General features: G+C 34.6%; 1 protein-coding gene across 1 annotated transcript; it reads left to right on the forward strand.

Moving 5' to 3' along the window:
* Positions 1-9,497: 9,497 nt before the first annotated feature.
* LOC134301662 (interferon a3-like) lies at positions 9,498-13,716 on the forward strand. Its single transcript, XM_062986481.1, has 5 exons — positions 9,498-9,635; positions 11,891-11,959; positions 12,085-12,243; positions 12,466-12,558; positions 13,615-13,716. The coding sequence occupies exons 1-5, from the start codon at positions 9,498-9,500 to the stop codon at positions 13,714-13,716; spliced, it is 561 nt and encodes a 186-aa protein (XP_062842551.1).
* The last annotated feature ends 1,504 nt before the right edge of the window (positions 13,717-15,220 follow it).

The following is a 15,220-nucleotide window of genomic DNA, read 5'->3' on the forward strand; positions in this document are numbered from 1 at the left end:
CGATATATGACTCGAAATGTACTCCTTTATTTAATCTTTAACAGCAACAACTGAGTTTTCAGCAGTTTCAGAACCTGATGTGTCGAAAATGTGCAATGATGTCAACCCTGCTCCAATTAATAAAGGAATTTTAATATATATTGTGCTTTTGTTTGTGTTTTTCTACACTACTAAGTTTAGGCTGACCTTATTTATAAATTATACAAAGAATAACGAACTTTTTTCAATTATCTGTTTGAAAATACTTACTGATCTGTGATTTTCATCAGATTGTTCATACTTTTGTATATGTTTTTATATTTATATTAAGACAACACAATTATACACAAAATACAGATTCGAAAGATCATTCCAATATATTAAAATAGAGATGTATTCAAAATCACCCATGCCAAAAAGTGACTGCCCCCTAAATCTGAAAACGAATACCATCCTTGACAGTAACAACTGCAAACGTGTGATACATCACTGTGAAGGAAAGTTGGATCACTCCTGTTTGTATAATCGTGTTGATTCTTTTACATTGGTTTTCCCAATATTTATACTAGGGCTGTCAAACGATACAAATTTTTTATCGCGATTAATCTCAGAATTTCATATAGTTAATCACGATTAATCGCATTAAAAAAAATCTGTGTAAATGTTATAGAAAACAAGGATTTTTAAGTGAAATGTTACAATTAAAATGGTGAACACATTTTATGCTAAATGTACTGATGTTAAAAACTGCTGGGACAAGAGAAAACTGTAAGGGAGTTTTATTCACTCACATACTAGGCAGTAATACTATCCAGCAGAGACCCTTGACTTCGTATATATGTCAGATTGTAGGTTAGAATTTCTCCATCAGCAAACATTGTAGATCAGCGGTGCTTTAGGTGGGATAAGGCGTAGTTATTGTAACAGACTTTTCTGTGGTTGTATCGTGACAATGGTTTGATGTTTCTACACGAAGTGAGTATGTTTTGACCCTTTGGGGCTTCCATAGTGCATGGACTAACGTGCTTGACTCAGCTGTCCGGTATTCGGTACCGTAACAGAATAAATTAATAAAGTGTTTTGCTCCCGACAACTTGTGAGTATAGCGTGTATTTATTTATTTATTATGCAAGTGCATCACTACGACGCTCGGTTACATTATGTTAACAAACCGCAAATGAAAAACGGTGGCAAGTCCGACATTAAAACGTTTGTTCTACCAGTCAAGTCTCAACATGAACTAGAATTTGCGTTAACGGCACTATTTTTTTTAATCGCGTTAAATTGAAATCGCGTTAATGCGTTATTATCGCGTTAACTTCGACAGCCCTAATTTATACGCAATATTTGTTAACTTATTTAATGCACACTGTTCAGTGGTCTATTTATTATCGATATATAGATTCGAAATTTACTCCATTATTTAACCATTAACAGCAACAACTGAGCTTTCAGCAGTTTTAAAACCTGATGTGTCGGAAATGTCCAACGATGTCAACACTGCTCCAAATACAATTAATAAAAGAATTTTAATATATGATTTGCTTTTGTGTGTGTGTTTTCCTACACTACTAGGTTTAGGCTGACATTATTTATAAATTACGAAACGAATAAAAAACTTTTATTAGTTCCCTGTTGAAAATACTATTATTTATATTTTTGTATTTTACTGTATATTTATATTAAGACAACACACGTATACACAGAATGCAGATTCGAAAGATCATTCTATATATACTAAATTAGAGAGTTATTTAAAATCACCCATGCCAAAATAGTTGCCCCCTAAATATAATAACGGATCGTGCCATCCTTGGCAGTAACAACTGCAAACGTTTATGGTACATCATGGAGAAAATTTGGACCACTCCTCTTTGTATATTTGTGTTAATTTGTGTTACATTGGTTTTCAAACATGAACTGCCGGTTTATGGTCTTACCACAGCATCTCAATGGGATTCAAGTCAGGACTTTGACTCGGTCACTTAAAACACTTATAGTTCTATATTAGTTATAACAAGTGGTCCAGGTTCTGTGGAAGCAAAGCAACCCCAAACCAACACACTACTAATAGAATGCCTTTATTTGGCATGCATACAGACACGAGTACAGTACAATGACATTATTTGTCCGCATCTCCCAGCTTGATTGGAAGCTGGGGTAAAGGCACAAGGCAAGCTCAAACACCCAACAGTGCTGCTGAGCAAAGCAGATATGTAAACCCACAACCTTTTGACTGATAGCTCAGACCTCTACCCACAGAGCTACCTGTCCCTTTTTTGCATATAATTTAGGGATGAACATTATTGTTCATGCAATAACTTAAACCATTATTTTAAAAACCATTTTGTGTTTAAGGTTCTTTGTCCCAGGTTTTTCTAAGAACGGCATCGTTACTTTTAATACTGGTATCTTTAGACAATGCAGTTGAAACCTTTTAAGACAATGCAGCATAGTTAAATCGTCAAGCTAAGTCTACGTTATATAAGGAAATGCAAAATGAAAGTTAGTCACGTATTGTTGGGCTTCCCTAACTAAACCTTTTCATTACATCATCAGTTGTTCGACAGCAGAGAGGTTGGTGCATTTCAAAATGGAAATGCTGTGCATATATTTTCACGTAAACTAGAAAGTGTAGATCTGACAAGCATCTAATAATGCAATTTTGCAGGGAATTATTGGTAAAAGTGTGATGTTTGGTCTGTTTTGGTCAGATGTTTAACAAATAAAGTTTCCTTAGCAGACAATTGGGGTTAAGGCAGCACTGTTACCATTGTAAGTTCTCAGCTTACACTTCAAATTCGTTATAAGATAGAGTGTTTTGTCCTCTCCAAAATAACTCCAAAAGTCATTTCCATGGGGCTATGTACTTTTTATTAATCTGTGGTTTTTGTCTTGCAATTTGTTTTTCCATCTCGGCACAGGACTTTTGAAGCTATTTTAAAAGTACTTCCCTTTTTGCCTGAAAACCCCTTTTGGCTAGGTTGCCAACTCTATGTCCCATTTTAAAGTTATTGAAGCCACTGTGGTTGTAGGAACACTCATGGCATGTAATATTTTTTATATCCCTGCCCTGATCTATGCTTTAACTTACAGTACTGTCTACGTTTTACATAAAGTAGTATAACTTCAGCATAATAGGTTCTTTATACAACACAAACAATTGTAGACAAAAATACCTTTTCACTGCATCATTAATGGTTCGACTGCAGAGTTTGGTGCAGTTTAAAGCGGAAATACCGCGCAAAAGATACTTTCACTTGCATTGGAAACTGAAAAGCTGACAAGCATCTGATGATGCAGTTTCTGTGAGGGAGGTTTTTTTGTAGTTTATCCAATCACAACCAATAAAAATTTCTAAATGGAAAACAAACATCGAACAATCTGCGTAAATAATAAAATAAACGCAACAAACAGAAACTGTATGTTAGTAATTCAAATCTATAAAGCAGTTTTCATTTTAAAAAGTATAATGGCTGCAGTGTTGGATTCCACTTATAGGAACAAAAAAATTAAATGCATCAATTTGTTAGTTATTCATAATGAATAATTCGTGTACTTTAGATTAATATTTAAGCATTTTTAATTGCTTTTTTATAATTAAACATAATTTACTTGTAAATTATTTATTTTATTTTCTATACCAAACAACAATGATGATACAACAACGAATTCGTTTTTACAGCATGGTCTAACTAATAAAAGTTCAGATTTGGCACTGACATGATTTAAAGTTACATCACCCATCAATGCGAAAATGAAAGTGAGTCACATGTTTACTACTGCAAGTACTTTTTATTACATCACTTATCATAGTAAACAAACAAGTTTATCAAACAAATCCTGTATTACAATAGTTATCAGTCATTAATTCAATAGAATAACACTGTTAAAACACAACATTCGAGACAGTGATACCTAAAAGTATCCATAAAAATTCCAATTTCCCACATGCACGGGCTTCCCAAGCACCGACTGCATGCAAATCACTTTTCTTTGGGGCTATATAGCCACCGACCATTGGTCCCAGTCTTTATTCTCAAATGCTTGGTGACAGGACCAGATCAGACACCATGAATACAGCTGTGCAATATCTTCTGTGGCTCTTAATTAGCCCGACTGTTTTTGCAGGATGCCTTAGGAGTCATGAGCAAAAAAGAACACAATTTATCATTCAGAAACTCTCCAAACTGGTAAGAGGCAACAAAAATGTGCTTTGACAAAATTTTCTGGTTTATTTATTACAAAGGGCAAATTGGTTAATTTTATTCATGTTATAATTTATCGTTTTGTATGTTGTTTTTAAAGTACCATAAATACTTTACACAGAATGACAAAAAAAGTTGCTCTAATGTCATAGACATAATTAACTACTTTAAGTATTTGTTTTATTTGTTTAAGGGGGAAAGTCTACCAGAGAGATGCAGAAGCGAGGCTGAAGCGATGACTATACAGTGTCCTCGAAATCTACCAAAAGAGGTGCGCAATAAAGCTACATGTATAGAACATGCATGCCGTGAGCCGTCTAGGATTTATAATTATACCAATAATGCACCAAGTTAAGGCACAATTTTATATGCTACCACATTAATAGTATAATTTGCTGTGTATGGTTTTGACCCAGCAAATAAAAAAAAATTGCAATATGGCAGAAATCAAATTGTTTAAACTTTGTGAACAAGGAGGTTGCTGTTCCAATCATTTAACAAAAGGGAAAAAACAATTGAAGAAATAATTTAAATCACAATACTGCCATTATATGGCTTTCACAAGCTTATGTAAGTTTTTTGGACTCTACAGTATTTAAAAAATGTACTTGTTTGGGCAATATAGCATATCTTTTTCAATAATCATGCAAGTTGTGATGATGTGGGCTTAATTATTTAATCCGTGTTCTAAACCTTATTCTGTTTGACAGTATACGAGCAGACTGTTAGTGCTGGAAACGTCATTTCGACTTGCCTCTGACCTCTTAATGAAAAACACGATGCACACCAGCTGGGACTTAGTGGAGCTGCGACAGTTAAGGGAACTGCTAGGGCAGCAAAGTCAAATCTACACATCATGTGTAAGCTTTTAACCATACTGTATTTAACTACACCGTAATCAATGACGTTTAAGTATTAACGCAAACTAAGTCAGTGATTCTGCTTCTTTGGTGAAACCAGAACATGAACAGAACATCACAATGAGCTTCTAAGCCATATTTTGGGTTGTTTTGGATCTTAAACAAGGCACTGTAAAAGTTTTCTAAAACGTTTAGTGAAGATACATACTTGCTGCACAAGAAGCAAACATATTGACAGATCATGCAGGCAGAACATGGTCTTCATCGGTTTTGAATGTGAGTTAGTGTTTGCCAAGCAAGATTTCGTGCAACTCGACCTCTACAAAGGTCGTGATGAACATTTAGCCACTCATCAATCGACCAGCTTTATTATCAGTATGTAGTACAGTATTAACACAGCATTAGAAATTATAACAGCAAGTTGAAACAATACATTTAAATAACATTTAAAAAACTAATGAATGATAACATTTGTGATGGGGTGCAAAAAAATGGTTACCCACTGCTTTCAGGTGGTGACGTTCTACATCTTAAACTTTTGCTGCCCCCTTTTTTTGGATTAAATTTGGGAATTGAGACTCGAATTTGCAGGTGAAAGTTTCACGTTTATTTGAATGTGCATCACTTTCTCAACCTTACCTGTCATGCAATTGATACAAAGTCTCTCCTCACTGGGCAGCCAGGTGTTTCTGTGTCTGCTCTTGTTGATGGCTAATCTGTGGGTACTGAGCCTGTACTTGGTTGGTAGCTGTGATTCTCTGCCAGTCAGTATTTTCTAGTTAAGGCCTGATGCAACTCTATATAACAGACAAATACTTAAAATAAAATCTTTTAATGTAGACAATACGAAATTAAACTTGGTCATCATTTTGGTCATCACTGTTGCCTTACTCGGTGTGTTTTTCTTGTAATATTAAGAAATATCAACGTATTTCTTTCCAGCTGACCAGGTTTCCGGGTGTGAACTCTGCTAAGAATGAGGGGGTTGAAAAGTGGACTGCTTGCTGGACAGGTCTGGGTGATTTTCTGACAAAAAAAGTGAGTCATTGATAGCTAATATCTGTTTACATTTTTATATAGCACATAAACAGTATACATTTACAGAGAGACAGAGACAAAGAGAAAAGTTTAAAAAAATTGTGTTTGTTTCTGATTACAGCATTTCAGCTCATGTGCCTGGGAGAGTGCACGTCCTATTATTCAACAGGCAATGAACACTATGAACAGATGCAGAGCTAAATTAATGTGTAACAAATAAACTGAAATTACAAATTTACACACTGAATATTGAATATATAATAGAATTGTAGAACCTAATGTACCTAATGTAGCTACCAAAGGCTACTTTTCTTTTTCCGCTTCCCCTATACTTAAATCAAAGAGCATGACTCACTATTGACTTATTTTAGTAGTATTTGCATTATTCACAAGGAAAAATACGTTTTGCTAGAATGTAGACAAAAAAGCATTAAAATAAAGCAAGCAGACATCATTTTGTTATTGTTTACAGGAAATACATCTAGTAACAACAACCTTAAGAAAGATAAGTGGCCACAAAGTGTAATGGCTTATAATATGGTTTAATATGAATATGTTTATCTTCTTTTAGCCCATAGGTGTATTCACATTTTGATTGTTAGTGTATGTAAATTTTGTTAAGTCATGTTAAGTTTTATTTATTTATTTATATTGTAATTAGTTAATAATGTGATTACTAAAAATTTTTTATTGTGTAATATTGTGTAACGTGGAATACGTTATAAATTGTTATAAATTAACATTGCATGTTTTGTTGTATTACAAAAGTCAATGTAGTCTAAGTTAGACAGCTGCAAGATGTAAAGTACCATCAATTATGTGATTATAAATAAATGATTGAAGTAAAACTGTGTGGCAATTTTGTTCCCTGGTCAGAGCTCAGAGAACAGGCTGTGATTAATGTGTGGCTTTTTACACATTGAGATTTCAGCAGATTTCAGCTCCCTACAAATATTTTCAGGATTGAGACCAGGACTTATTGCTTGCCAGTTTAAAAAAGTCCATCTTTCCTTCTTAACCATTCTTGTGCTTTGGGTCATTATCCAACATTTTACTGCTGAAATTTTGTTTGATTCAAATATGGTTTTCTTACTATTAGGAGCACATTATGCTTAAAAATGCTCTGGTAATCATCTGGTTTTATTCCTGTAACACTCAGTCCCCAGAGGCAGCAAAGCAGCCCCACAACATTATGTATCCTCCACCACGTTCCACTTTTCTTTATAAGCTTCATTTCCTCATCTATACACATAATGCGGTTATGCATTGCCAAAGAGAAATGCATTTTTTCCAGAGAAATTGTGGTCTGTGTATTTAAGGCAGAGTACACTCGCTGTTTTTATGCATTTCTTCATGCACTGGGGGCCTCCTTTGCCCTCACGCATAGAAACCTGTTTTGTTTAGTGTTTGGCATATGGTACAGGCATATGGTATCATCACTTCAGAAGTCTCCAGCTCAGCCTGAAGTTCTTAGGGTGTTGCATTGTTTCTTTGTTACATTTTAAACCACCTTTTATAGAGTTCTCTCATCAATTTTCCTTTCTCCACCACGCCCTGGAAGATTTTTAACTGTTGCATGAGTAACACACTTTTGAATCTGGGTACAACCCTTCAGACTACTTGTGCTTGATAATAATTGCCTTACCGGTATGCTCAGACAGCTTTCTCTTTGCCAGTGTAAACAAAAAACATAAAATAAAACTGGCCATTTTAAGCATCAAAACAACCAATGATAGGGTAATTAACCTCATGTGAGACTAATTTCTAATTAATCACAGCTTGGTTAGATTTTGTACTTTGTTTTTGACTGAACAATGGAGGCCATTATTTGTGTCCTGGCATTGGTTTTAATTTTGCATTATAGAGTTCTGCCTAAAGTAGCAGTAGTAGTAGTATTTATTTGGATTTTAACATCATGTTTTACACACTTTGGTTACATTCATGACAGAAACGGTAGTTACTCGTAACACAAGATTTAGATTAATAGATAGATAGATAGATAGATAAATAGATAGATAGATAGATAGATAGATAGATAGATAGATAGATAGATAGATAGATAGATAGATAGATAGATAACTTTATTAATCCCATAGGGAAAGTCAGTTATTACAGCAGCTCCAGTACATTAAAGCAAAAAGTATTAAAGTACAAAAGTACATAAGTACAAAAGTATAAAAGTACAAAGAATTAAGTACACAAGTAATGTTGTACACACTATGTAATTGAATAAATACTGTAGAATAAAAAAGAGTAGTATGTCATATAAAAAAACCTAAGAAGTATCCTGGCATTAAATATTTTAAGATGAGATATGTAATGTGATATACTAAGCTGTAGTAGTGTTAAATAACAACAGATATGTAGTACAGTTTTTAGTCTTTATGAACAGAGTGCTAAAAAATGCTCCATGGGTCTGTCCTGATAGTGGTTTAGTTAGGTAAGATGTCCCGAACTAGTGAACTGTTAGCAGTTCATTAGTTAATGTCAAATACAGTTATGGACGATTATGTATCTCCAGTTCACCTTACTTGCACGTCTTTGTACTGCAGACACGGGGAGAATATGCAACCCCCACACAGAAAGGACCCTGACCACCCCACCTAAAGATGAATAACAAAAAAAGTCTACATTACATCATCTACAGTGAATGAATGTATTGTTATTATTTATAGATGATGCAAGAAACCGGTGATGACTAAAGGTTACTTTACAGTAGTGTGCGCTTTTGTTACGTAGCGAGTATAGCGCCAGCTTTCATCATCAGGTTACGTCAGCTGGATGGCAGACTGGGATGACGTCGACGACCAAACCGAAAGCACAATAGCTGAAAGAGAAAGAAGCAAAGTTCCCCATTTCTTTCAGTTCGTAACTGACTGAGAAAGCTGGTGCAACGTGATCCTTCTTTCTACATCTTACAATATCTATTTATACAAAAAAAGCACAAAAAGGTAAGACAGTCATTTTATTAGCTTTTAAGCTTAGTCCTATTTGTTATGAGTATGCTGCTGTTTACCAGTTATTCTTTGTTAATTATAGGATACGTTAGAGTAGTAGTTTACCAAGGCTACACTTCAATACTATATACAATATTAACATAAAGTATTTAATAGTTTATTTTGTCAGCTATTGTAATAATGTACTATGTTGCATCTGTGGAAGTGATGTCCACAACTGAACCAAATAAATTCATTTAATTTCTTTAAACTGGAGCGATAGGCTATGGCTAACCAATATACAATATTTTCAAACTGCAAGTTGAAAGCGAAAGTGGGCGGGGCCTGGGAATTTCTCTCTGTATACCGGTCTTTCTGTATGCCGGCCTTCCATCGTTTTCCCTTTCCATATTTTCAAATAAATTGCGAGCACGGCAGCATGTCGCCGGTAAACTCACCTAGAGAACAGTGCAACAATGAACATGAAACAAACGTGGACGTGTATTGTTATTCTGCTGTTTTTCAGCGAGCAGAGCCAGTGCAGAGCCTGCGACTGGATCATCAGCCAATACAAAGTGAAAAACGCCTACTGTCTTTTACTTCTGAAGGAAATGGTCAAAACGGTGAGTCTGCAAAAGAATTTTTCTTCAGCTTTATTATTATTATTTAAAGTAGTAGTAGCAGCAGGAATAGTAGTATTGCAATATTCCAAACACTAAAGACAACAATAATTATTACATTTTTTAATATTACAATTATTAATTTTACATTTCAAACAGTTATATTACTACTGCCACCACTTCTACTACAACTATAATAATTAATTTTACAAAAATGTCATTATTCTTACATTTGAACTACAATTAATTAAATAAAAAAAGTTTATGGTAATGGTATATTTTGTAAGATGCATTAAATTGTGATTTCTTAATTATCTTACATTTTTATTTAACTGACAAAAGTACAAAGATTTCCAATGTTTTCTATGATCAATATTGCATATAAGCACATTTACAAATTTGATGCCTGCAACAAACTCAAAAGTCTGAAGTCTGGACAGGGGCATGTTTCTCACCGTGTTACATCACATTACCTTTTAATAAGATTTTCAGTGGTTTGGACTGAGAAAACTAATCATTGCAGTTTTGCAAGTGAAATTTCAGCCCATTCTTGCTTGATACAAGACTTTATCCTCAGCCGCTTTCCGATTCACCGCTTCATAATGCGCAAAACATTTCAATAGGAGATATTTCGACTGCAGTAAGGCCAGTCAAGCACATGCATTCTGTGTCTGTGAAGTCACACTGTTGTAGTGCATGACTGGCATTGTTTTAATAAAATAACCATGGACCATGAGATCGCCCTAAGCCAGATTCTAACCTAGGGTGGAAAAATATGCGAGATGCGCTCTGTCTACTGCGCTACTTAAACAGCGGTGTATTAAACACATTGTAATGCTGATATAACCTGCACACACACGGCGTTACTAAGACTAAAAGTGAACACTACTTAAAATAATAACCAAACGCTTTCTAATTCCCATGGTAGCGGCAGAAGCCGTTCGCCCTGCAGGTTCAGAGATAATTAAAAAAATAGCCTTTGCTTGCGTTGCACTCGCCGGCCCTGCAGTAAGCACTGATGCTCCCTTATATTATGACAGATGTTGACTTATGCACTTTCACTGATAACAGTCTGGATGGTCCTTTGAATCTGACCACAATGCATGTTTCCACTGTCTTTTGGCCCATCTGAGCTAAATAAGTAATATTTTGTAAATTTTAAGTTGGTCAGCCAAGACATTAAAACTCACTTCTTGTACTTTTATCAGTTAAATAAAAATACAAACCAATGAACAAATCACAGATTCTTGGATTCTTGTTTGATGCCTAGCAACAGACTTGTTTATTTCCTTGTGAATCGATTTCTGGATGGTGCCAAAACCACCATCAACCCTGATCAGCAGTTAATAAAAAAAAGTCAATAAAATGTAATAAATACATCAAAATACAAGAATGAATTATTAAACCTTTCTTTATTGATATAAAAATAATAATAATAAGGATGTAGTATAGAAACACTATAGGAGTAGGAACTGAAAATATCTGCTCATTTTAAAAAGGTAGGACTAGGAAGGTTGTGGGTCATTTAAAAAAGGGTTTCACTCATGCAAGTACACAGCCAGGAAAAGGCATAGTTCTTAAAAACCAAGGATTAGTAAAAATTCACCAATTTGCTTCAGGAAGTATAATAATGCCACAGTATAAGAACAACCTTTCCCAATAAGCCATTGTACAGTGCAAAATACCAGCAAAAGATTATTGGGAAAAACACTGCTGAATGGCTATAATTTTTGATCCTCAGATGGCCTGCATTAAGAAAGAGCTTGCTTCTGTTATACCTTCATGGGCAAGGTGCCCAATACAAACCGTTGTTAATAAACAATGTTTATTGATGAATGCACAAATGCAAGTTAACACTGTACTGTACAGAGCAGAAACCATGTGTAAACAATAGCAGCACTGCCAGTTTCACTTAAAGCGGTCTGATGCACAGTGGAAAAATGTGTTGTTGTCTGACATGCTTTGAGACTGTACAGAAAAACAGATGATGTGTTGTACAGGTCATGAAAACATTTATACGCATTTTGAAGCAACATCCACATAACAACACCAAGCCACTGCATGTGTGCATGTGTAATAATATCATGGCTAAAGATGCTAGACTAACAGGCAAAAAAATTTAAATGAATGATTATTTAAAAAGTAACAAAACTCAAAGTTGTGTTAGTAGCAATCCATTTTTTAAATTAAGGTCAGTACCTCATGTGGCAATCCTATACTGAACTGTTGTTTTAAATATTGTCTTTTAGGGTGAAAAGGTATCACCACTGAATGAGCCATTTCCACACCTGGCATACAGAGCTGCTGAAAAGGAACAGGTAAAAGGAATGCTTAATATAAAAACTATAACAATTACACAATCATTATAATATAGAATATAGTGCTTTTGAAAAAAAAACTCTTATTTTAAATTTGCTAATTTTTTTAAATTTTATTTGTGCAGGTAGCAGACCAGGTGAGGTTCCTGGCTGTGGCTACAGAGCAGATTGCTAATCTCTTCAGTGCTATATCTTATCAAAATGAACTTAAATGGGATACCAAGGTCCTTGATGACTTCCTAAGTATACTGTATACCCGGCAACTGAACGAGCTGAATAATTGTGTAAGTACTAATTAAGAAAAATGACCACTACCAAGTAGTACACCACTCACTACTACTAATACTACTAATAATACAAATACTACAAATATTAATACAAATCAATAACACAAATAGTAGTGGAACAATGTGGGTGCTGCATGTGGGTGCTCCTGTGTGAGTGGATAAGGAGTTGACGTTCATTGAAAACTCTCTGAGCTAACTTTGACTCTTTTTTTGTAACAGAGTGCAGCACATGCAGAGAGATCATCACACTCATCCAGTGAGAGAAGACTGAGGCGACACTTTAAGAAATTGAAAAAGATTCTTCAAAAAACTGTAAGTGTCCAGCTTTTTTGTTAGCAAGAAAAAAAATAAGCAAGAAAAAATTGAGAAAAAACACGGTGGCTAAGTGGGTAGCACTGCCGCCTCACAGCAAGAAGGTCCTGGGTTCGATCCCCAGGTGGGGCGGTCCGGGTCCTTTCTTTGTGGAGTCATTTGTGTCTGTCATGAATGTAACCAAAGAGTGTAAAACATGACGTTAAAAATCGAAATAAATAAACAAAGTTGTGTAGCTTTAACACAATTTACCTCTTTTGGCATAATATGACACAAAATGAGTTACATAATTGTTAACTACAGTGTCCCTGAAGTACAAAACAAATGAACACTTCAGAAAATAAATCAACAAATCAACAAACTAAATACATTATCAACAATATAAACTATGAAATTATAAGTAATGACAATAAGTTATTAATTTAGGGAAAAAAATACCAAAACAAACACACAAAAATAATCAAACAAAATACAAAACACTCTAACAAATAATAATGCAAAAGGAAGTAAATCTGTGGGACTGATTGCTGTTGAGTGGTTAGATGCCCTGTCAGTTAAGACTTAAATGCTTGAGGGAGAAATACAGATATTGTAAATGCACTTTGTACGTCACTGCAGTAACCTTATCAAAATGTTAACATTGAAAGAAAACCAAACCCCAAATCTACACCAAACACAATCAACCAAAATATCAGGCTCCCAGAGTTTTTAATTGTACAGGTACAATTAAGCCACTTAACAAATCCACCCACACCTGACCATTAATCTTTTCTCAAGTAAGATCAAATGTGGTTCATTATAATTCAGTAAAATAAGAGTAGGTTGCCTAACGCTGGATTACTCAGCTCTGTGACTGGATTGCATCCAACTTCAGGTTACTCAATTTAAATAAAAACATCTGCCAAATTAATGAATGTAAATGTGGTAAAATATGACAGGGCCTTTTTCAGCACATGTGCACAATTGTCCCTTAAGTATTAATCCATGATTATGATGATTGTTATGATATTTACTGTCACATTAAATTAACATGTGTTTTATATGTTTTGTCTACAGAACTACAGCTCTGACGCTTTGGAGAAGATCAGGGCAGTAGTGGAGATTCACCTTCGGAGAATGGACATAATTGCTGGCAATATGAAAAAGAAGTTAAACTAAACCAGGACAATTAAATAACTGAGCAAAGACCAAATATGGAGTAATGCATGAATAATAACAAATTTTTAAGAAACACAGTGTAATTGACTATTTGTCAGTTATTATTTTATGTATTGTTGAAAGTATTTATGTATTATTATATTCCATTATTTATTTATTTATTTTATTTATTTATTTATTATTGTTAAATCATTGCAATGATTTGTGTATTATATTTATACTTGACATGTTTTACAATTTTTAAATTAAATATTTAATTCTGAAACCTTTTTCTACAACCATTTTGTAATGTGAGAGCAAAAATGAAAATTATCATATTGATAAATGAATAAAAAAGTGAATTAATTATTGATTCTTTTTATTACAAGTGGCTACTGTGGGGTGAATATTTTTTAAAATATTTCATAAATAATAAATATAAAAATAGTAATAATTTTCATTTTATTTCCATTAACTGCTTTTTCCTGGTCAGGATTGCAGCAGGTACAATTTTACCATGAAACAGAAATACCCTGCAGGATGACAGGGCTTTGACCAACCTACTCCTCCTCAGACATAGCCAACACATTTGCTGACAGATTACCAACTCAGTGCCTTAGTTTACCATTTACACCTAAAAAAGTACATCAGTAGTTTTAGCAGTTTCTCCTTAACAAGCAATGTATTTCAAACATTTTCTAAAACTTTCAAACATTTGCAAATGTCCAGAATGAACATTATTTAATCAGTAAAACAACAAAAATATGAACAAAACAGTTTCTGACTTACTGCATACAGGACTGACAAATGGACACTAAAATCCTCAAAGCAAACCTGGTATGTACAACACCACTTCAATTAGTAGTGTTATCCCTTTACATTTAGTACCTCATTACAGCCAGTACCTCAGTAGAGCCAAACAGTTTGACTGTTTTGTTAGTTTCCTGGAATGGGGTGAATCACGCCGCGCCACTGAGGCGCCAAGTTTAGCCCTGCACTTGCAAGAACTGAGAATAAACCCAATCTGCAGGATGCTTTAACCAAGGTAGAACAAAACTGTGGCTAAAGCCAAAAACAAAGAGGGTAATAAAAAAATAAAAGAGGTGAGGTGGCCAAAAACAGAGTGGGTCCAAACACCCAGAGTGGGTCCAACTGTGGGGTCCAATCCAGAAAAGTGTGTCACGCCATCTTTGCAGCAACTCGCTCATCCAGGTGTGCATATGTCAGAAGAAAACTGGACCAGACTGAGCCTGTTATCATGATTTCAGGTAAAAACAGATTTTACAAAAGAGGAGCTGGCAAATCTGTGAGGAAGAAACTGTGATATTCAGTTAAAGGGAACTGACATGTCAATTATCTTTGCCAAGGCAGAAGAACATGCTTCTGTAACTGAGCTATGCCACCTATCTCTACGGCAGGTGGGCTTGTTACGATTTTCACTGTCTTTAAGTCAATTTAAAATTGGGCCCAGAACTGCCTTTTTTCAAAGAACTCCTGAGCCCATCTGGTTTAATTTATTGCAGTA

The sequence above is a fragment of the Trichomycterus rosablanca genome, chromosome 2, assembly GCF_030014385.1.
Source record: "Trichomycterus rosablanca isolate fTriRos1 chromosome 2, fTriRos1.hap1, whole genome shotgun sequence".
NCBI classification, from domain to species: Eukaryota; Metazoa; Chordata; class Actinopteri; order Siluriformes; family Trichomycteridae; genus Trichomycterus; species Trichomycterus rosablanca.

Bases quoted from the DNA above. Each gene is read 5' to 3' on its own strand.
- LOC134301662 (XM_062986481.1), top strand. From the start codon at position 9,498: ATGAACATGAAACAAACGTGGACGTGTATTGTTATTCTGCTGTTTTTC. The intron at 11,960-12,084 runs GTAAAAGGAATG...TTATTTGTGCAG, and splicing joins GAGCTGCTGAAAAGGAACAG to GTAGCAGACCAGGTGAGGTT. The intron at 12,244-12,465 runs GTAAGTACTAAT...TTTTTGTAACAG, and splicing joins TGAACGAGCTGAATAATTGT to AGTGCAGCACATGCAGAGAG.